At 35.5% G+C, this 24,310-nt stretch overlaps 1 protein-coding gene and 2 pseudogenes across 3 annotated transcripts; all 3 read right to left on the bottom strand.

Annotated features, from left to right (window-relative positions):
• Positions 1-5,653: 5,653 nt before the first annotated feature.
• LOC18437747 (lignin-forming anionic peroxidase-like) lies at positions 5,654-7,643 on the bottom strand (annotated as a pseudogene). The gene is made up of 3 exons (XR_016041056.1): positions 7,228-7,643; positions 6,891-7,082; positions 5,654-6,267 (listed from the first exon to the last, which is right to left on the bottom strand). The product of XR_016041056.1 is annotated as a lignin-forming anionic peroxidase-like (transcript).
• Positions 7,644-11,775: 4,132 nt separating this feature from the next.
• On the bottom strand, positions 11,776-14,211 carry LOC148780305 (lignin-forming anionic peroxidase-like). Its single transcript, XM_088847154.1, has 3 exons — positions 13,618-14,211; positions 13,280-13,471; positions 11,776-12,581 (listed from the first exon to the last, which is right to left on the bottom strand). Exons 1-3 carry the CDS (start codon positions 13,846-13,848, stop codon positions 12,030-12,032), a joined length of 975 nt encoding a protein of 324 aa, XP_088703280.1. The 5' UTR covers positions 13,849-14,211; the 3' UTR covers positions 11,776-12,029.
• Positions 14,212-21,438: 7,227 nt separating this feature from the next.
• Positions 21,439-23,428, bottom strand: LOC148780304 (lignin-forming anionic peroxidase-like; annotated as a pseudogene). The gene is made up of 3 exons (XR_016041055.1): positions 23,013-23,428; positions 22,676-22,867; positions 21,439-22,052 (listed from the first exon to the last, which is right to left on the bottom strand). The product of XR_016041055.1 is annotated as a lignin-forming anionic peroxidase-like (transcript).
• Between the last annotated feature and the right edge of the window lie 882 nt (positions 23,429-24,310).

Genomic DNA, 24,310 nt, shown 5'->3' with positions numbered 1-24,310 from the left:
TTGGGTTTGTTGTTAATAATCAAGCAAAATTAGGGGCAATTCTCTCTCATTTGACATCAAATTGCATCACTCTCTTTGGAGAATAATGATTATACTTTATTATTGACATGCTAGGTCTATTTGCGTTGGTCCTTTTGTGAATCAAATTGTAACTAAAAAAAGTAGCCATTATTGCTTTGTCCTCGTATTGATCAAGGCGTAATAGATTGACTATACTGCTTGATGTAAGGAAAACCAAGGAAGATAAGGAATTCATTGACGAGCCGCACGTGTTACATGAGATAAATATTACCTGAGCCCTCGGTCTTTGTTGACCCAAAAGGTCTTGGCCTTTGTGTCTTATCTCGCTAACAAATCGAAGAGATCCTTGACTCTGCACGGTGTATAATTGTCGACTCTCTCTCGAATTAATTATTCAACTCCAATGTCCTCTCAAAACTTGCGGGACAATCAAGCTTCTTCTATCGATCCCTTCGATTCTAAAGCACAAAAACTTCAGCTTTCCTCTTTATCCAAATATTTCAGCTCTGCTCATCGTCCATAGTTGAATCAATCAACACCCTCAGTTTAGTGAGAGAAACTCATACATCAAGGAAGCACTATCAAAGGCCTTTGAGTCGTGTTTCGACTCTCTGCTGAGTATGTTTCGACTCTCTGTCGAATCATATTTCGACTCTTTGCAAAACAGCCTTTGTATTTGTTCTGCCCTGTGTTCTGAATTGCGAGTTGTTGAATATGTCTCGACTGCGAGTTGCTGAATCTGTCTCGGATTCACACCGTGTTCTGTTGGCTTTTCCAAGTGCCATTCTGTGAAGTGTCATTCTGTGCTTTTTGTTCAAGCAAGAGACCACTGCTTCTATTGTTATCTCCATGCACGTGAAAACTTAATTAAGCAACTTATTATTCAAACTCCAACTGCTTTGTGTAAAAGCATCTTGAGTTTGAGGGAAAGTGTTAGCGTATGGATATCCTGTTAGTATTAACATACATCATTTTTAGTATTGATATACAACATTATGAATATATATCAATATGGATATGTATTTGTATGGGTCTGTATCTCGTAATTAGGCACCTCTTGATTATGATAAGATTAGTTTAGTAATTATCCATATCCATTGGTATTTATCTTTAATTGTTACTGGCTGTATATTTAAACGGGGTCTTGTATATTCTTGATTGATCAATTAATAAAGAGAGTTCTCTACAGTATTTTGAGTTTTTAACACTATGAATACTTGAAAATCTTAAAAATTGGGGGCCCAGAAAATGAATTATCAGATGCAGTATTTCAAATATTTGAATGTGTTTTTTCTCATGTCCATACATATTGAGGTCAAGATGATTAATTTGAGGATTTTTGGGTATCGAAACAACCTCTTCAAGTAAATTTTTAAGGTATGCCTTAATTTGATTGTTTAGGGCCTCACCCTTATATAAAATCTCTATTAAAAATAACTTTTTCTTACAAAAAATTTATATACGGGCGAGAATGGGATCTCAGTATTTTTGTGTTAAAAGACAAAGATGGCTTTAAATTCCTGGAGAAGAGCGAACTTGTCGGCAATGTGACGAAGATGCTATTGAGGACAAATATCACATTTTAATGCAAAGTGCCACCACAACAAAAACAAGGAAAAAGTGGAACATCATTGTTTATATTTTGATTGATTTGTTCCAAACCCCATCCAGAACTCTTGGTTACTTTATTGGGGAAATTTTTCAAACTTATGCCATGTACACTTTTATCCACTAGATCCTAAGGGATTTATATGGACTTAATAAAAGTTCAGCATCAAAACATTGTAGAAATTGTTGAAGATCTTGTATTATTTCGTGTGTGTATATATATATATATATATATATATAGTTAGTGCAGTGTGTAATCATATAAAGTATGTCTATCATATATCATTATAAAATAGAAGGTAGTGTACTATGGATTGTACTCTCTCTAGCTATGCAAGTTAGATTGTACTCGATCTTGCTACCCAATTTACCTTGTGTTGTATATATACGTTCATAATAGTAAATGAATATACAAGTTTTCTTTTCGCCTTTTTAGTGTTAGATGGACCTAAGATGGGCAAAGAGGTGTTTCATTTGGAGGGTGAATGCGTATAATTGTTTGACAGAGAAACGGGACATTCATATGTGTGAGAGAACATTTCAGCATGCATGGGTGCGCTTGAGAGAGAGTCTTTTGCAGTTATGTTAGTTGCTGCCTACATATTGGTGCAAAATCTGTTCTACATATATAAAGCTGCAGTTTAAGAATAGGACACATGATATCTGCTAAACATAGAGGCTGAAAGATTCTTTTTAATTTTGAGCATGTTTAATTGAATAAATACAGCCATCCAATTTCACAACCAATTATCAAGATTGAATGTGATCACCTTACACTAAAAGTATATATTCTCGGTGCACTTTTTCAAAATAATAATGATAATAACAACATAGGAGAGACAACTCAACTGTTAGGTTCCCATATGTTCTTTCTTTCCTAGATATGAAATACATTGAGGTATGTATAAATCTGATGAATTTGATCTCCTTGCTTATTTTCCGTCTTTTGTGGATACGTTTTTTTTGTATAGATACGTGCAATCTGTAATATATAACAGCCTTTCTATATTTATTCCTTTTTCATTGCTAATGAAAAATACAACAACTTTCTCTGCCTCTCTGCAAATTATCATGGTATCAGAACCTTAAGGCCTATGCAGAAAACAACCGCACTAAATTGATGGCATCGGTTTGCATTCTAGCCTGCTGATTTGTTGTTATCTGTTCTGTTAGTTAAGAATCCATCTACTCAGATTCATTGTCAAACAAGTCTTGTATCACCCGTGGATGATACATTTGTACCTACTTGGATTGCAAATCTTTTTTAAATGACCAAAAAGGTCATAATTCGGATATTTAAGATATGAAATTGATATTTTTTAAATTTAGTGATTCGATCCCAATCGTTTTCCACGATCACTTTTAGATTTTTCTAATATCCAAAAATTTTAAAAATCTATATATTAATTGAGATAGGGACAACTGCATTTTTTGGATTTTAAAAAAAAAATTTAATTTTTGGAATAAAATCCCAAAATTTTCATTGGATTTTTTTTTCTAAGACCATTTCCAGATTTTAAAAATCTAAATATTAAAAAAAATATATATATATTTTAAAATTTTGAATTTGTTCTTGGCCTTGCTTCACAAATGGGCGTAAATGACTTTTTGGACTTTGAAAATCCAAAAATTTCAAATACTTTTCAAACTTTGAAAATCTGAAATAAGAGCAATATAGGAAAAAAAAAAAAAAGTGAACAAGAGATCGGATATGAACGAAAAGTTTGAACTTTAAAGAGAATTTTTATAATAACAAAAATCATTGGAAATATACATGTAAATTTACTCTAATAAGAAAATAGGAAAAAAGAATGACTTCAGGATATTTTCATATGCAGTCCTCCTCCATTTACCAGGTGTATATCGAACTCGGGGGCAACTTGCCCTGGCCATTGGCAGAGGCCTTGTCACTGAGCCAAGTCCTAAAACCAGTGATTTAAAAAACGAATCGATGCCTCGGATCAGGCACTTCAAAAATTCATTCGGATAGGTGAATCGACGATCCGGATTGAAAATCAGTTGACTCGATCGGATTAAGCTCTAAAAAAATCAAAAAAAATTATTAAAATTAATTATAAATGTTGTCTTTTAAGAATCCAATAAGAAGTGAGGGTACTCTATTGTTAACTTTCACTTTTTTCATCAATTTGTGAATATTGATATGTTTTTTCTCTGTTTAAACTTATGTTAACCATTAAATTTACATCACACATAAGAAAAATCATATAATTATCATGGATAAAATATATAGACATACATGGACTACTATAAAGAGTAAATTTAATTGATAAAAAATGGCCATCAAAAACTCAAATTGGCGGAAAACCCTAATCGCCTAAAAATACCCAAATTATTACAAACTAATTAACTACAATCCAAATTTAGTACAACCTAACGAACTATAATGTTACATGTTGAAATTAAAATTGTTGGTTTAAATTTTATAATACAAATAATAAAAAATCTAAAATATTTTGTAATACGATCTAATTTAAAATGTATTATTGAAAACTGTAAGAAAGATAATAAATTACATGATTTATAATACAAAAATTAATAAATAAAATAAAAATTTGGTTAAAAATTAATAGAATTTATACCAATTTTCGAAATAACACTTTAATTTTTCAAAATTGTAATTTTTTAGATTTCTAGAATAAATTTAGTAAAAGAGATTGTTAATAGAAAGAGAGAGATTTCAAATGGAATAAATTTCTTTTAAAAAAATAATTTTTTATATTTATAAAATAAATTTAGTAACAGATTATTAATAGGAAGAGAAAGATTTCAAAAAAAAAATTAAAAAAAAATTTATTTTCTGCTTATTTTTATTGTCCACAAAAATAAAATAAAATGTATCCAAGAGGAATCGAAACGTGAAGGCTTAACGTGAAAGTGATAACCACTCCGCCACATCAGCACAAGTGTAATTGTTTTGTACATTAATAATACTTATCCAAATTCCGTCATAATTTAATCCATCGTGGGAATTATCCCACATCCAACAGCGAGCTTTAGTTTCGCTTCTATAAATTGCTTTGTAAGTTCCTTAAGGTTTGTGTGTATGTGCCCGAGGTTGCCATCCACACGCGCCCGGTAGGTGACTATAGTCTTGCACATGTGAACTACCGAAAATCAGTATTTTGCGGGCGACTTTCACCCGTGTATGACGTCATACAAACGGTTCACTGCGCATGACCGGCCGATTCGTTCCGAAATCGATACTTTGCCTCATACGGGCAACTTTCACCCGTGTATGAAGCCATACGGTTCCCGGTTTTACATTGGCCGGTTCCGAAAATCGGGATTTTGCCTCATATGGGCAACTTTCTCCCGTGTATGACGTCATATGGTTCCCGGCTTTACACTGGACGGTTCCGAAAATCGGTATTTTGCCTCATACGAGAGACTTTCATAAGTGTATGACGTCATTCGGTTCCCGGTTTCACACTGGCCGGTTCCGAAAATCGGTATTTTGCCTCATACGGGCGACTTTCACCCGTGTATGACATCATACAAGCAGTTCACTATGCAGAACCGGGTAGTTCCCGTGTATGACATCATACAAGTGGTTCACAATGCAGAACCGGCAAATTCGTTCTAGAACCGGGCCCTTTCCGGTTTTACACTGGAATCGGCACGGGGTAGCCGATTCCCGTGTCGATTCGGATGAGTCCGTTACGACACGTCGTAAATCATTGCTTAAAACATTGAATAAGACACATGGCATTCAATTAAATAAGGAACCCATAGATAGAGAGATTATAGGGTACGGAAATGATTTCAGTCCAGAAGCATCCCTGTTATGTACCTGTTATCTAGAGAGAGATCACACAATTGTAGGATACAAAATTTTATACGGAACCAATTTAATAAAATTAATCAAACAATGTAACAAACAAATACATATCAAGGAGAAGCAGATAGGCCTCAACACTATACAATTACAAAACCTCTTCCACTACCAATGAACAACTTATTAGCACAAACCACAATCCCTCTTAAGAATGATTTGAATGTAAAGAATTAAACAAATACAATCTTAGTATCCGACACCAGTTGAAATTCCATCCATTGCTTTTGGCGCTTGCACCAGTCAATTGGGCACAGAGCACCTTGCCCTGATCTGCCCTGCTGATCCAGTAAGAGGTTCAATGTCCCCCATCTTCACCATAGCCGGCGCAAAATCGGAGTAGAAGGCACTTCGACTGTTACTATAAGACCTCACTATGTCATCAGTCGATCCACCATTAAGCAACACCTGATCCGATTCCAACAAACCCTTTTTCTGCATCAAAATCTTGAAGTAGTTGTTGTCGAAGCTGGTGGGTGTAACAAGGTCAAGAGCTGCGAGGTTGGAGTCCCCTCCAGTTGAAGGGCAGTTACCACGGCAAAGCCGGCATCGATGTTGGTGTGGTTGTAAATTCTGTCTCTGAATGTGAAGCACTGGGCTTGGCCTATGGTGTGTGCACCGGAGAGAGCAACCATGTCTTTGGCACTGAGTCCCTATCTGCCGAAGAGAGAGATGAGATCATCCAAGGGAGCAGTGAAGAGAGAAAGTTCTCTCTCTGCCTCATCTTTGCTTGCAGTTGCAGAGTCTCTGCGCCATAGGTTCACTGTCCAGGATGGACCTCCCATCTGTAGAGAATTATTTCTTCATCAGTTATTAATTCTAATCTTGGTTTTTCATTTGAAAAATAGAAGGCTAAAATCCTCAAGTGTTGAGACACATGTTTGAAATTGAAATCATAATCGTAGAAGAAAAAAATCAAAATTGTTGGGAAAAATCTGAACAACAGTGTGCATCTTACAAGTTGGTCCAAATGTCTCGAATGTTAGGATCATATTTTGAACCCCTTAAATCTTATTTTAGATAGATGTTTTACCTCCAAGTTTGGTTGAAGACGTGTCGTCAACTTTTTAAATTGGGAAGCAGGCATTTAGAAAAAAAACGAACAGGTTCTTTATGTTTTAAATTGGCACCATAAAACCATTTATCATTTGTACAATGAGCCCACAATATCTATAGTTGTTGGATGTGAAATCTTAGTTTGAGGCTTGTCACAAAGTAAAGTTCGAAAGGTTTATTTTGAATTTTGAGCATAGCTAATAGGATACCTACAACTACCTAATTTTGCGCCTAATAGCCGAGATTGATTCTAACCGCCAAATAGTCTAAACGTATACTTTTCCTTTTCCTTTTGAAATTTGTGAACCACACTCATGAACCGTGATGAACTGGTCTGTTTGGATATGTTTACCGCTACAGAAGAGTCTCTAGCTGCAACTGCAAGGATGTCGGAGCAGGAGACCACGCCTGGGCATATGCTTTCCACTCTCGACATTGCGTTTTCGATGACATGGTAGCCTCTAGCAGAGTCAATGTTCTGAATGGCATTCTGTTCGCTCTCGAAAGAGGAAGTCGAGTCCAACAGCAGCGATGCATCGCACCCCTGCATATAGATATCCACAGTTACATCTAAGATCACACACATTCATACGATAGACCAAGCTTGATAAATAGCAAAAAAGAATTCAGACTCATAGATGAATAGATAGGTAGATGAGAATTGTTAAACAGAAAGATCAAGAACTCACATTGACAAAGCAATCATGGAAGTGGAGATGAATAAGGGAGGCTCCCATGCGCCTCTCCGCCGAAATCGCAGTGCGAATGGCAGTGCGGATGGTGGAGAGCGCATCGGGGCAGCTCGAATCATAGAGGTTGGTGCTCAGCTGTTGCCCTTCACATAGTAACAGCATGCTTCTACTGCTAGCACTATCGTCAACAATGTGGCTATATGGGCAGTAGAGCAAGAGCCAATCTCTTTTCTTGATAGAACAGGATCGAGAACGAGAGGATTAAAGAAGCCTCTTAAAGAGAGAGAGTGGCTCCTGGAATGCAAATGTGTAGGGCGCCTTGAATGCACAAGAAAACTAGAGAGAGAAACAGAGGTAAAAATCTTAAGGGTGATAGAGAGAGAGAGAGACTTTTGTGGTATTCTTGTTGTTCTAAGTGATGAGAAGAGATGAAGGACAATATATGTATCTATAGAGACAAGAAAGACCTTTCAGTTCAATAAAACACAGATAGTCGGAGCTCCATTAGACGACTTTCTTGCTGGCAAGGTCTTTTACTCAAGGAAAAGTTGAATCTTTCAATTTTGAGGCTCTCTCCAACCCCTCTCGCTCTCTTTATGGAAATAATTACAAGAATCCCTTGTCAACCAACTTTCTTCACAACCTACCCCAAGCAAAACACTGCTGCAATATTTACCTCAAAAGATCTATTTCTAGCAAATACCCCCAAGCAAAAAGTTATAGCTTTTAGGACCAAAATACCCTCTCTTTCCCCTAACACCGACTACTTAACTTTTCCCACAACAAACAAAAAGGCGTTCTAGCAATATAAACAAACGGTCGGGCAATATCCCAAAGCGGTTCGGCATTGATAAAAAACTTCCCGGCAATAGGCCCATGCAATCCAGCACTACCAAAGAGCGGTCTGGCAATAGCCCCATGCGATACAGCAACAAGTCCACACGGTATGGCAACAGGTCCAAGTGCGGTACAGTAATGTTAAAGAGCAGTCCGACACTTTTTTTAGTTTAACATGGTCCAACAATTGGTACATGGCAATCAGGCATTACATGTAGTTTTTAGTACTGTGCGTAAACCCACGTAAATATCCGACCAAAATTAATTTTTTATGCATAAAAAAAATCTATCAAAAATATGTTTTTTTTCTTTTTTTGTATTTTAAGATATTTGTTAGAAAAATAAATTTTGAAGTAAAATTTTAAAAAAAAAAACTTCGTTGGAAGTAAGTTGCATAGGTTACTTAAAGTTCCCCTTTTTCTTATGGTTCTCGCTCTTCCACCGCTCTCTTTTCATTTTAAGGTTCTCTTTGTCGTCTTTTGGCCGCGGGGCCCTAGCCTGCCATAAAACGTGTTCCCCTGTGGTAGGCTCTTAGACTCCAACTTTGAATGAGTCAGACTTTTTTAAAATAACCAAAATGCCCTTATCTCGTGTGACTTCACGCTATGCGCATATTAGATCCTAGTTATAAAATTAAAAATTTAAAAAACGATACAAATCGAGTAGATCTATACGTATTTAAAATTTTGAAAATAAACAGTCGAAATAAGCTGTTACAAGATGCAATCTTTTTTGACATTGAATTTTTTTTTCTTTTTATATCTATATATCTTGAGATCAACATGATCGATGAGGAGGTTTTCCAGCTTCATAAAATTGTTTTGTACTGGATTATTGAGGTGCACCTTACATCTACAATATAAGAATCACTATATAAACTTTTTTCATTTGAACATACAACAGCTTGTTGTGTAAGACGAAAAATCTAAAATAGTTGGTAAATTTGGAATCATTTATATATTGTAAGATCATTTATCTTTGGTACGGTCAATGCACTTCTCCAACTGCTGGAATATATATCCAACGGGTGAGAGTGATTGTAAACTTTTTGTGCAAAAAATAAGGGGTGAGGTTTACATAGGGTTGCCACTGCGTGCATTTGAAATTTGTCTTTGATTTAGTATCAATGTCTGAAATCATATGATGGCTTTAAAATTTATATTCGACCCTAGTTATAAAATTGAAAATTTCAAAAATGGTAAAGATCAAGCCGATCTATAAATCCTTGAAAATTTAAAAAATAGACAGCCCAAATAACATGTTACAAGATGCATTACTTTTTGGACTTGAATTTTTTTTTTGTTTTACTTCCATATATCTTGAGGTCGAGATGATTGATTAGAGAGATTTCCAACTTCGAAAAGCTTTTTTTTAGTAGACTTTTAAGATGCACCATACTTCTACAATATAAAGTTGCAATCTTATATAAACATTTTTCAAAAATAAATAATTTTATTGTGTACTTTTCTTTAAAATCCATACGTGTTCTCATTGACATTTATCCTAAGTCCATATCATTTATCCAGCAAAGTCATTGGCATTTCTCTCTCATTTGAGCAACAATTACCAAATAAATATCTTAAAGGAAAATGTTTTGAAACGACCATAGCCTTACCTAACTCACCCAAAATTATAGGTCTAGTGTTAAAAAACCTTCAAATCTATCATCTCAGCGTTAACAACTATGATTGTAAAAAAAATAAGGTTTTAAGCCCTAAAAAAACATATATTGAAACACATTATATGAAATATCCATTTCGCCCTAAAAATAAATGTTCATTTATTAACAAGATTTATACTATTTTGTGAGCCTCAAATTCCATAATCAATGTTGGAAATTGAATTTAGAGCCATCTTTGTTATTTCCAATACCATGCTTTTTGGACGAGAATTCGAAGAGAGGCTTTACATTGTTTTTTGCATAGCCTAGGCCTTAGAAGAAAGAGATCCTATTTTTAATAAAAATAAATAAAATTTGGATGCTATGTTTTTAAACACATAGATCATATCGTTCAAAAATTGGATAGGTCTCCATCCAATTTCAAAATACTATTTTTTCACACAAATAAAAATACAAATAAGAAAAGAGAAATGATCCTATAGGACCCTCTTCCACCCATGTGTGAAGGACCTCAAAGAATCACAATTAAATTTGGAATAATTCTCCAAAAAAATCAAATCTCACACCTATGGGAGAGGGCCTACATAATCATTACTCAATAAAAAAAATACACTTTTTTTTTTTTTTTTCGAGGCTGACGCTTAGGCTGAAAGATGAACTTATGATCCTAAAAATACTCCAGTGTAGACCTATGCTCAAGAGGGTCTACGTGAAAAATTTTATAATTCCATTCCCCACTTACAAATGGGAAGGATGCAAGTAAAGTTAAAACGTTATGTGCTAGGAACTCATCGTTTATTGACTCCTTCATGTAATGCCTAATCTACCAGTATTTAGGGCCTCAAATTTTGCCGATCCAAAGTTTTCAAGCATGGATTAGCATTATTAATTAAAAAATAAATAAAATTCTTATATCACATTATTTATGTGCATCCATTTTATAGTGGATTGTCTAGCATTTACCTTTTGTACAAAGAAATCACAATTATTCCCTTGGAGTGTGTCACAACGAGAAAATTTTGTCTTGAACTTTGTGTCAAATCAATGACACTTTTTCAACCACTCATTTTGAAATCTATAAAAAAAGAATGATTATGACATCTTTCTACACAAAGTAAATAGTATCTTTGCAGACAATTCCATGTGATAAAGCTATAGTTAATGATAGGGCAAGTGGTATCTATTAAAATAGAGATCTACTAAATTAAAAATAAAAAACAATTATGCATATATCTTTGTAAATTTATGTTATTTAACATATCCGTAGATATTTTTTGTTGTTACATTTGTACCTACTTGGATTGCAAATTTTATAAATTGAACAAAAAGCTCATAATTTGGTTCTTAAAGATCTAAAATTGATCATTTCTTTTAATTTAGTGATTTGATCACAGTCGTAATCCACGAGCACTTTTATATTTGTATAATCAAAAAAAAAAATTAAAAAAAACTCAATGATATTAAAAAAAATCAAAAAATTATCCTGGCCATGAGGCAGATAGGGAAAAGGGTATTTTTTGGATTTTCAAATCTTAAATTATTTTTTTTTCAAGGATTATTTTCAGATTTCCAAATTCAAAATTTTTAGATTTTCAAATTTTGAAATTGTTCTTGGCCTTGCTTCACAAATGGGCAAAATTAATTTTTGAATTTTGAAGATCCAAAAATTCCAAGTAATTTTCGATCTTTGTAAATCTGAAATAAGAGCATAAAATAAAATAAAAACAAGTGATTAGATGCGAACGTAGATTTTGAACTTTAAAGAGAAGTTAAAAAATTATAGGAAATATGCATGGAATTTAAAACTAAAAAAAAAAACACAAAACACGGGAAGGACTACTTCACGATATTTCCATAGGCACTCTCCCTCCATTTCCGGGGTGTACATTAAACTTGGGGGCAACTTGCCTCGGCCATTGGCATAGGCCTCGTAACTAAGTCAAGTTGGCCAAGTCTTAAAGCACTGGATAGGACACATGGCTCTCAATCAACCTATAGATAGAACGACTGTAGGGTAGGGGACAGATTTTAGTGCAGAAGCACTCCTGTTATCTAAAAGAGAGATCACACACTTGTAGGATACAAAATTTTATAAGGAACCAATTTCAAAAAATTAATCAAACAAACCAATATACATCAATGAGAAGCACATAGGCCTCAACACTATACAATTACAAAGCCTCTTCCACTACCAATGAACAACTTATGAGCACGAACCACAATCCCTCTTAGTAATCAATAGAATATAAAGAATAAAAAGAACTAAATAAACACAATCTTAGATTCCAGCACCAATTGAAATTCCATCCTCTGCTTGAACTGCTTATGGCGCTTGCACCAGTCAATTGGGCACTGAGCACCTGGCCCTGATCTGCCCTGCTGATCCAGTAAGAGGTTCAATGTCCCCCATCTTCACCATAGCTGCCGCAAAGTCCGAGTAGAAGGCACTTCGACTATTACTATAAGACCTCACTATGTCATCAGTTGATCCACCATTAAACAACACCTGATCTGATTCCAACAAACCCTTTTTCTGCATCAAAATCTTGAAGTAGTTGTTGTCGAAGCTGGTGGGTGTAACAAGGTCAAGAGCTGCGAGGTTGGAGTCCCCTCCATTTGAAGGGCAGTTGCCACGCCTTTTGCGAGCAAAGCTGGCGTCGATGTTGGTGTGGTTGTAAATTCTGTCTCTGAATGTGAAGCACTGGGCTTGGCCTATTGTGTGTGCACCGGAGAGAGCAACCATGTCTTTGGCACTGAGTCCCTTTCTGTCAAAGAGAGAGATGAGATTATCCAAGGGGGCGGTGAAGAGAGGGAGTTCTCTCTCTGCCTTGCTCTTGCTTGCGGTTCTAGAGTCTCTACGCCCTAGTTTCACTGTCCAAGATGGACCTCCCATCTGTAGAGAGAATTATTTCTTCATCAGTTATTAATTCTTATCTCGGTTTTTCATGTGAGAAATTGAAGGCTAAAATCCTAAAGTGTTGAGATACATGTTTGAAATTGAAATCATAATCGTAGAAGAAAAAATCAAAATTTTTGGGAACAGTGTGCATCTTTCAAGTTGGTTCAAATGCTCCAAATGTTAGGATGATATTTTGAACCCTTAAAACTTATTTTAGATAACTCTTTTACCATCAAGCTTGGTTTAAGACATGCCATCGCCTTTTCAAATTCGGAAGTCATCTAGAAAAAGTTCTTTATTTCTTGAAATAGGTATCATAAAACCAATTTTTATAGCCGTCAAATGTAAAATCTGATAATTTGATCCATGTTTTAAAATTCCAAAAAAAATTTGAATTTCGACCATGACCAATAGGACACCTACAACCTACAACTATAGAATTTTACGACCAATTGCCAAGACTGATCGTAACAGCCTTGTATTAAAAAGTAAATAATCTTACGAAATACTTTTCCTTTTTAAATTTGTGGACCGCACTCATGAACAATGCAAAGAAACAAAAAAGAAAAATCAAGACTATTCCACTTTCGAAATATTGTATTGAGTTTTTTCCAATATAAGTTTCCCAGTAGATGTAAAAGATTTTAAGAGGAAATTGTTGATGAATGAAGTGGTGTGTTTCGTATGCTCACAGCCACAGAAGAGTCTCTTGCCGCAACTGCAAGGATGTCGGCGCAGGAGACCACGCCGGGGCATACGCTTTCCACTTTCGACTTTGCGTTTTCAATGACATGGAAGCCTCTAGCAGAGCCAATGTTCTGAATGGCATTCTGTTCGCTCTCGAAAGAGGAAGTGGAGTCCAACAACAGCGATGCATCGCACCCCTGCACATAGATATCCATAGTTACATCTAAGATCACCCACATTCATACGATAGACTGCTTTCGATAAATTGATAAAAAGAAATTCAGACTCATAGATGAATAGATAGATAGATGGGAATTGTTGAAAAGAAAGATCAAGAACTCACATTGACAAAGCAATCATGGAAGTGGAGACGAATAAGGGAGGCTCCCATGCGCCTCTCCGCCGAAATCGCAGTGCGAATGGCAGTGCGGATGGTAGAGAGGGCGTTGGGGCAGGTGGAATCATAGAAGTTGGAGCTCAGCTGCTGCCCTTCACATAGTAACAGCATGCTACTACCGCTACATAACAGTATCATCAACAATGTTGTAATGTAGGCACCAGAGATAGAGCCCATCTCTTTTCTGAATACAATTGGATAGAAAGAGAAGGAGGGGCGAAAAAGAGGCCTCTTAAAGAGTTTAAGAGAGAGAGAGGGTCCTAGGAAATTAAATGTAAGATGTAATTGTTGGTCTCCAATGGATTAAAAAGCTTAGAGAGAGATAGAGAAGCTAAGAATCACCGAGTGATAGATAGAGAGAGAGAGAGGCCCAAAAACGTATTCGTTGTTGTTGTCTGTGAATGAGAAGGGATGAAGAGACAGAGAGATATATTTATAGAGAGGGAGAGAGTCCCTAACGCGGAGGAGCATTGGGGGACTTTTGAATATGAAACATTCAACTTTGAGGCGGCTCTAAGCTTGGAGGTGCCCTCTCTCTCTCTCTCTCTCTCTCTCTCTCTCTCTCTTCTTTTGGGTGCGGGGCATGACATGGAGCACAGCTGTAGAACGTGATCTCTTTATGGGAGCTCTTTTAGACCTCAAAATGTTCCACCTTTGAGTGAGTCCGATTTGTCATCCACATCATTTGTAAAGGGATTTTACCAAACATCATAAATAAAAAAAAAAGGAAAATTACACATATATCTCTTTTATTATACATTATTACGGATGTACTGAATAGTTTCTGTTATTATATGTCTGTCCATTTTTTATCTTTTATAACGTAATTTTTAAAAAAATATGACTTTACCCTTTTTTGAGTGTTCAACATCCGAATTAAATGGCGGATGTGCAACATCCGAAAATAGAAAAAAGTTTAACGTTCGCAGTCATATTTTCGGCATTTCCGGATGTTGAACATCGAAAATGTGCCTGCGGAATTTAAACATTAAACTTTCGGGCTATTTTCGGATGTTGAACATCTAAAAAAAACATTCAATTCAGATGTTGAACGCCCGATAAAATGGTAAAGTCGTCTTTTTAAAAAAATTACCTTAAAAATCGCACAGACATGTAATAATAGAAACTTTTTGATACATCCGTAATAACACAAATATAACAGATATATATATAATTTTCACAAAAAAAAACATCAATTTGTAAAGGGATTTTGCCAAAGATCAAAAATAAAAGAAAAACATTATTTATTTACAAATTATAAGGATGGGTCCTATGATTTATTTTTATTTTTATTTTTATTGAATGTGGGAGAAATCATAAGATTTTGTGGAAAATCCATACCTGTTCTCACTTGGTCATTCGAAGTAAAGTCAAAAGGTTTACATTTTAGTTTTGCAAGTTAAACGCAGAGAAAATTACAATTAGCCCCCAAGAATAGATTTCATAAGCAATTTACCTCTGATAAAAACAAATTTCTCACTTTTTACCTCAAAACACATTTCCTTAGCAAATACCTCCAACTAAAAATAAATAAAAAAGAAAGACTAAACTACCCTCCTTTGACTTTTACCCACGCCTCTCTCTCCTATTTTCCCACCAAACATGCGGCATATTGTGATTCTTTTTTAGGGGTCCAACACTTTTAAAATGCAGTCCGGCACTGTTACCATTTTTTAAGGGGTCCAATAGTTTTAAAATACGGACAGACACACTTCTTAGTTTCGAAGGAGTCGGGCAGATTCAAAAGGTGGCCCGACAGGAAGTAGTCCTGGATTTGTAAGGGGGTCCGACAGATAATAAAAGAGGTCTGACGGCTTTTCAAGTTTAACGGGGTCGAGCAATTGCTACATGGTGGTCTGGCAGCCCATGTAGATTTTGATAGTGAGCGTAAGCCCACATGAATGTCCGGCCAAAATTAATTTTTTACGTATGAAAAAGAGTATTTCCGTTCAAAAAAAATTCTTGTTTTTTTATTTGCGGAGGTATTTGCTAGGAAAATATATTTAAGGGTAAAAGTGGGCAAAAATGTTTGGTTGGAGATAAGTTGTATAGGAAATTTATTATTAGGAGTTATTTGTAATTTTCCCTTAAAAGAATTATGACATAAATGGGGTTTGGGTTTGTTGTTAATAATCAAGCAAAATTAGGGGCAATTCTCTCTCATTTGACATCAAATTGCATCACTCTCTTTGGAGAATAATGATTATACTTTATTATTGACATGCTAGGTCTATTTGCGTTGGTCCTTTTGTGAATCAAATTGTAACTAAAAAAAGTAGCCATTATTGCTTTGTCCTCGTATTGATCAAGGCGTAATAGATTGACTATACTGCTTGATGTAAGGAAAACCAAGGAAGATAAGGAATTCATTGACGAGCCGCACGTGTTACATGAGATAAATATTACCTGAGCCCTCGGTCTTTGTTGACCCAAAAGGTCTTGGCCTTTGTGTCTTATCTCGCTAACAAATCGAAGAGATCCTTGACTCTGCACGGTGTATAATTGTCGACTCTCTCTCGAATTAATTATTCAACTCCAATGTCCTCTCAAAACTTGCGGGACAATCAAGCTTCTTCTATCGATCCCTTCGATTCTAAAGCACAAAAACTTCAGCTTTCCTCTTTATCCAAATATTTCAGCTCTGCTCATCGTCCATAGTTGAATCAATCAACACCCTCAGTTTAGTGAGAGAAACTCATACATCAAGGAAGCACTATCAAAGGCCTTTGAGTCGTGTTTCGACTCTCTGCTGAGTATGTTTCGACTCTCTGTCGAATCATATTTCGACTCTTTGCAAAACAGCCTTTGTATTTGTTCTGCCCTGTGTTCTGAATTGCGAGTTGTTGAATATGTCTCGACTGCGAGTTGCTGAATCTGTCTCGGATTCACACCGTGTTCTGTTGGCTTTTCCAAGTGCCATTCTGTGAAGTGTCATTCTGTGCTTTTTGTTCAAGCAAGAGACCACTGCTTCTATTGTTATCTCCATGCACGTGAAAACTTAATTAAGCAACTTATTATTCAAACTCCAACTGCTTTGTGTAAAAGCATCTTGAGTTTGAGGGAAAGTGTTAGCGTATGGATATCCTGTTAGTATTAACATACATCATTTTTAGTATTGATATACAACATTATGAATATATATCAATATGGATATGTATTTGTATGGGTCTGTATCTCGTAATTAGGCACCTCTTGATTATGATAAGATTAGTTTAGTAATTATCCATATCCATTGGTATTTATCTTTAATTGTTACTGGCTGTATATTTAAACGGGGTCTTGTATATTCTTGATTGATCAATTAATAAAGAGAGTTCTCTACAGTATTTTGAGTTTTTAACACTATGAATACTTGAAAATCTTAAAAATTGGGGGCCCAGAAAATGAATTATCAGATGCAGTATTTCAAATATTTGAATGTGTTTTTTCTCATGTCCATACATATTGAGGTCAAGATGATTAATTTGAGGATTTTTGGGTATCGAAACAACCTCTTCAAGTAAATTTTTAAGGTATGCCTTAATTTGATTGTTTAGGGCCTCACCCTTATATAAAATCTCTATTAAAAATAACTTTTTCTTACAAAAAATTTATATACGGGCGAGAATGGGATCTCAGTATTTTTGTGTTAAAAGACAAAGATGGCTTTAAATTCCTGGAGAAGAGCGAACTTGTCGGCAATGTGACGAAGATGCTATTGAGGACAAATATCACATTTTAATGCAAAGTGCCACCACAACAAAAACAAGGAAAAAGTGGAACATCATTGTTTATATTTTGATTGATTTGTTCCAAACCCCATCCAGAACTCTTGGTTACTTTATTGGGGAAATTTTTCAAACTTATGCCATGTACACTTTTATCCACTAGATCCTAAGGGATTTATATGGACTTAATAAAAGTTCAGCATCAAAACATTGTAGAAATTGTTGAAGATCTTGTATTATTTCGTGTGTGTATATATATATATATATATATATATAGTTAGTGCAGTGTGTAATCATATAAAGTATGTCTATCATATATCATTATAAAATAGAAGGTAGTGTACTATGGATTGTACTCTCTCTAGCTATGCAAGTTAGATTGTACTCGATCTTGCTACCCAATTTACCTTGTGTTGTATATATACGTTCATAATAGTAAATGAATATACAAGTTTTCTTTTCGCCTTTTTAGTGTTAGATGGACCTAAGATGGGCAAAGAGGTGTTTCATTTGGAGGGTGAATGCGTATAATTGTTTGACAGAGAAACGGGACATTCATATGTGTGAGAGAACATTTCAGCATGCATGGGTGCGCTTGAGAGAGAGTCTTTTGCAGTTATGTTAGTTGCTGCCTACATATTGGTGCAAAATCTGTTCTACATATATAAAGCTGCAGTTTAAGAATAGGACACATGATATCTGCTAAACATAGAGGCTGAAAGATTCTTTTTAATTTTGAGCATGTTTAATTGAATAAATACAGCCATCCAATTTCACAACCAATTATCAAGATTGAATGTGATCACCTTACACTAAAAGTATATATTCTCGGTGCACTTTTTCAAAATAATAATGATAATAACAACATAGGAGAGACAACTCAACTGTTAGGTTCCCATATGTTCTTTCTTTCCTAGATATGAAATACATTGAGGTATGTATAAATCTGATGAATTTGATCTCCTTGCTTATTTTCCGTCTTTTGTGGATACGTTTTTTTTGTATAGATACGTGCAATCTGTAATATATAACAGCCTTTCTATATTTATTCCTTTTTCATTGCTAATGAAAAATACAACAACTTTCTCTGCCTCTCTGCAAATTATCATGGTATCAGAACCTTAAGGCCTATGCAGAAAACAACCGCACTAAATTGATGGCATCGGTTTGCATTCTAGCCTGCTGATTTGTTGTTATCTGTTCTGTTAGTTAAGAATCCATCTACTCAGATTCATTGTCAAACAAGTCTTGTATCACCCGTGGATGATACATTTGTACCTACTTGGATTGCAAATCTTTTTTAAATGACCAAAAAGGTCATAATTCGGATATTTAAGATATGAAATTGATATTTTTTAAATTTAGTGATTCGATCCCAATCGTTTTCCACGATCACTTTTAGATTTTTCTAATATCCAAAAATTTTAAAAATCTATATATTAATTGAGATAGGGACAACTGCATTTTTTGGATTTTAAAAAAAAAATTTAATTTTTGGAATAAAATCCCAAAATTTTCATTGGATTTTTTTTTCTAAGACCATTTCCAGATTTTAAAAATCTAAATATTAAAAAAAATATATATATATTTTAAAATTTTGAATTTGTTCTTGGCCTTGCTTCACAAATGGGCGTAAATGACTTTTTGGACTTTGAAAATCCAAAAATTTCAAATACTTTTCAAACTTTGAAAATCTGAAATAAGAGCAATATAGGAAAAAAAAAAAAAAGTGAACAAGAGATCGGATATGAACGAAAAGTTTGAACTTTAAAGAGAATTTTTATAATAACAAAAATCATTGGAAATATACATGTAAATTTACTCTAATAAGAAAATAGGAAAAAAGAATGACTTCAGGATATTTTCATATGCAGTCCTCCTCCATTTACCAGGTGTATATCAAACTCGGGGGCAACTTGCCCTGGCCATTGGCAGAGGCCTTGTCACTGAGCCAAGTCCTAAAACCAGTGATTTAAAAAACGAATCGATGCCTCGGATCAGGCACTTCAAAAATTCATTCGGATAGGTGAATCGGCGATCCGGATTGAAAATCAGTTGACTCGATCGGATTAAGCTCTAAAAAAATCAAAAAAAATTATTAAAATTAATTATAAATGTTGTCTTTTAAGAATCCAATAAGAAGTGAGGGTACTCTATTGTTAACTTTCACTTTTTTCATCAATTTGTGAATATTGATATGTTTTTTCTCTGTTTAAACTTATGTTAACCATTAAATTTACATCACACATAAGAAAAATCATATAATTATCATGGATAAAATATATAGACATACATGGACTACTATAAAGAGTAAATTTAATTGATAAAAAATGGCCATCAAAAACTCAAATTGGCGGAAAACCCTAATCGCCTAAAAATACCCAAATTATTACAAACTAATTAACTACAATCCAAATTTAGTACAACCTAACGAACTATAATGTTACATGTTGAAATTAAAATTGTTGGTTTAAATTTTATAATACAAATAATAAAAAATCTAAAATATTTTGTAATACGATCTAATTTAAAATGTATTATTGAAAACTGTAAGAAAGATAATAAATTACATGATTTATAATACAAAAATTAATAAATAAAATAAAAATTTGGTTAAAAATTAATAGAATTTATACCAACTTTCGAAATAACACTTTAATTTTTCAAAATTGTAATTTTTTAGATTTCTAGAATAAATTTAGTAAAAGAGATTGTTAATAGAAAGAGAGAGATTTCAAATGGAATAAATTTCTTTTAAAAAAATAATTTTTTATATTTATAAAATAAATTTAGTAACAGATTATTAATAGGAAGAGAAAGATTTCAAAAAAAAAATTAAAAAAAAATTTATTTTCTGCTTATTTTTATTGTCCACAAAAATAAAATAAAATGTATCCAAGAGGAATCGAAACGTGAAGGCTTAACGTGAAAGTGATAACCACTCCGCCACATCAGCACAAGTGTAATTGTTTTGTACATTAATAATACTTATCCAAATTCCGTCATAATTTAATCCATCGTGGGAATTATCCCACATCCAACAGCGAGCTTTAGTTTCGCTTCTATAAATTGCTTTGTAAGTTCCTTAAGGTTTGTGTGTATGTGCCCGAGGTTGCCATCCACACGCGCCCGGTAGGTGACTATAGTCTTGCACATGTGAACTACCGAAAATCAGTATTTTGCGGGCGACTTTCACCCGTGTATGACGTCATACAAACGGTTCACTGCGCATGACCGGCCGATTCGTTCCGAAATCGATACTTTGCCTCATACGGGCAACTTTCACCCGTGTATGAAGCCATACGGTTCCCGGTTTTACATTGGCCGGTTCCGAAAATCGGGATTTTGCCTCATATGGGCAACTTTCTCCCGTGTATGACGTCATATGGTTCCCGGCTTTACACTGGACGGTTCCGAAAATCGGTATTTTGCCTCATACGAGAGACTTTCATAAGTGTATGACGTCATTCGGTTCCCGGTTTCACACTGGCCGGTTCCGAAAATCGGTATTTTGCCTCATACGGGCGACTTTCACCCGTGTATGACATCATACAAGCAGTTCACTATACAGAACCGGGTAGTTCCCGTGTATGACATCATACAAGTGGTTCACAATGCAGAACCGGCAAATTCGTTCTAGAACCGGGCCCTTTCCGGTTTTACACTGGAATCGGCACGGGGTAGCCGATTCCCGTGTCGATTCGGATGAGTCCGTTACGACACGTCGTAAATCATTGCTTAAAACATTGAATAAGACACATGGCATTCAATTAAATAAGGAACCCATAGATAGAGAGATTATAGGGTACGGAAATGATTTCAGTCCAGAAGCATCCCTGTTATGTACCTGTTATCTAGAGAGAGATCACACAATTGTAGGATACAAAATTTTATACGGAACCAATTTAATAAAATTAATCAAACAATGTAACAAACAAATACATATCAAGGAGAAGCAGATAGGCCTCAACACTATACAATTACAAAACCTCTTCCACTACCAATGAACAACTTATTAGCACAAACCACAATCCCTCTTAAGAATGATTTGAATGTAAAGAATTAAACAAATACAATCTTAGTATCCGACACCAGTTGAAATTCCATCCATTGCTTTTGGCGCTTGCACCAGTCAATTGGGCACAGAGCACCTTGCCCTGATCTGCCCTGCTGATCCAGTAAGAGGTTCAATGTCCCCCATCTTCACCATAGCCGGCGCAAAATCGGAGTAGAAGGCACTTCGACTGTTACTATAAGACCTCACTATGTCATCAGTCGATCCACCATTAAGCAACACCTGATCCGATTCCAACAAACCCTTTTTCTGCATCAAAATCTTGAAGTAGTTGTTGTCGAAGCTGGTGGGTGTAACAAGGTCAAGAGCTGCGAGGTTGGAGTCCCCTCCAGTTGAAGGGCAGTTACCACGGCAAAGCCGGCATCGATGTTGGTGTGGTTGTAAATTCTGTCTCTGAATGTGAAGCACTGGGCTTGGCCTATGGTGTGTGCACCGGAGAGAGCAACCATGTCTTTGGCACTGAGTCCCTATCTGCCGAAGAGAGAGATGAGATCATCCAAGGGAGCAGTGAAGAGAGAAAGTTCTCTCTCTGCCTCATCTTTGCTTGCAGTTGCAGAGTCTCTGCGCCATAGGTTCACTGTCCAGGATGGACCTCCCATCTGTAGAGAATTATTTCTTCATCAGTTATTAATTCTAATCTTGGTTTTTCATTTGAAAAATAGAAGGCTAAAATCCTCAAGTGTTGAGACACATGTTTGAAATTGAAATCATAATCGTAGAAGAAAAAAATCAAAATTGTTGGGAAAAATCTGAACAACAGTGTGCATCTTACAAGTTGGTCCAAATGTCTCGAATGTTAGGATCATATTTTGAACCCCTTAAATCTTATTTTAGATAGATGTTTTACCTCCAAGTTTGGTTGAAGACGTGTCGTCAACTTTTTAAATTGGGAAGCAGGCATTTAGAAAAAAAACGAACAGGTTCTTTATGTTTTAAATTGGCACCATAAAACCATTTATCATTTGTACAATGAGCCCACAATATCTATAGTTGTTGGATGTGAAATCTTAGTTTGAGGCTTGTCACAAAGTAAAGTTCGAAAGGTTTATTTTGAATTTTGAGCATAGCTAATAGGATACCTACAACTACCTAATTTTGCGCCTAATAGCCGAGATTGATTCTAACCGCCAAATAGTCTAAACGTATACTTTTCCTTTTCCTTTTGAAATTTGTGAACCACACTCATGAACCGTGATGAACTGGTCTGTTTGGATATGTTTACCGCTACAGAAGAGTCTCTAGCTGCAACTGCAAGGATGTCGGAGCAGGAGACCACGCCTGGGCATATGCTTTCCACTCTCGACATTGCGTTTTCGATGACATGGTAGCCTCTAGCAGAGTCAATGTTCTGAATGGCATTCTGTTCGCTCTCGAAAGAGGAAGTCGAGTCCAACAGCAGCGATGCATCGCACCCCTGCATATAGATATCCACAGTTACATCTAAGATCACACACATTCATACGATAGACCAAGCTTGATAAATAGCAAAAAAGAATTCAGACTCATAGATGAATAGATAGGTAGATGAGAATTGTTAAACAGAAAGATCAAGAACTCACATTGACAAAGCAATCATGGAAGTGGAGATGAATAAGGGAGGCTCCCATGCGCCTCTCCGCCGAAATCGCAGTGCGAATGGCAGTGCGGATGGTGGAGAGCGCATCGGGGCAGCTCGAATCATAGAGGTTGGTGCTCAGCTGTTGCCCTTCACATAGTAACAGCATGCTTCTACTGCTAGCACTATCGTCAACAATGTGGCTATATGGGCAGTAGAGCAAGAGCCAATCTCTTTTCTTGATAGAACAGGATCGAGAACGAGAGGATTAAAGAAGCCTCTTAAAGAGAGAGAGTGGCTCCTGGAATGCAAATGTGTAGGGCGCCTTGAATGCACAAGAAAACTAGAGAGAGAAACAGAGGTAAAAATCTTAAGGGTGATAGAGAGAGAGAGAGACTTTTGTGGTATTCTTGTTGTTCTAAGTGATGAGAAGAGATGAAGGACAATATATGTATCTATAGAGACAAGAAAGACCTTTCAGTTCAATAAAACACAGATAGTCGGAGCTCCATTAGACGACTTTCTTGCTGGCAAGGTCTTTTACTCAAGGAAAAGTTGAATCTTTCAATTTTGAGGCTCTCTCCAACCCCTCTCGCTCTCTTTATGGAAATAATTACAAGAATCCCTTGTCAACCAACTTTCTTCACAACCTACCCCAAGCAAAACACTGCTGCAATATTTACCTCAAAAGATCTATTTCTAGCAAATACCCCCAAGCAAAAAGTTATAGCTTTTAGGACCAAAATACCCTCTCTTTCCCCTAACACCGACTACTTAACTTTTCCCACAACAAACAAAAAGGCGTTCTAGCAATATAAACAAACGGTCGGGCAATATCCCAAAGCGGTTCGGCATTGATAAAAAACTTCCCGGCAATAGGCCCATGCAATCCAGCACTACCAAAGAGCGGTCTGGCAATAGCCCCATGCGATACAGCAACAAGTCCACACGGTATGGCAACAGGTCCAAGTGCGGTACAGTAATGTTAAAGAGCAGTCCGACACTTTTTTTAGTTTAACATGGTCCAACAATTGGTACATGGCAATCAGGCATTACATGTAGTTTTTAGTACTGTGCGTAAACCCACGTAAATATCCGACCAAAATTAATTTTTTATGCATAAAAAAAATCTATCAAAAATATGTTTTTTTTCTTTTTTTGTATTTTAAGATATTTGTTAGAAAAATAAATTTTGAAGTAAAATTTTAAAAAAAAAAACTTCGTTGGAAGTAAGTTGCATAGGTTACTTAAAGTTCCCCTTTTTCTTATGGTTCTCGCTCTTCCACCGCTCTCTTTTCATTT

The sequence above is a fragment of the Amborella trichopoda genome, chromosome 9 (assembly GCF_054954075.1).
Source record: "Amborella trichopoda isolate Santa Cruz 75 chromosome 9, AtrichopodaSantaCruz75HAP2 v2.0, whole genome shotgun sequence".
Taxonomy (NCBI): Eukaryota; Viridiplantae; Streptophyta; class Magnoliopsida; order Amborellales; family Amborellaceae; genus Amborella; species Amborella trichopoda.
This window is presented reverse-complemented; position numbering and strand designations above follow the sequence as displayed.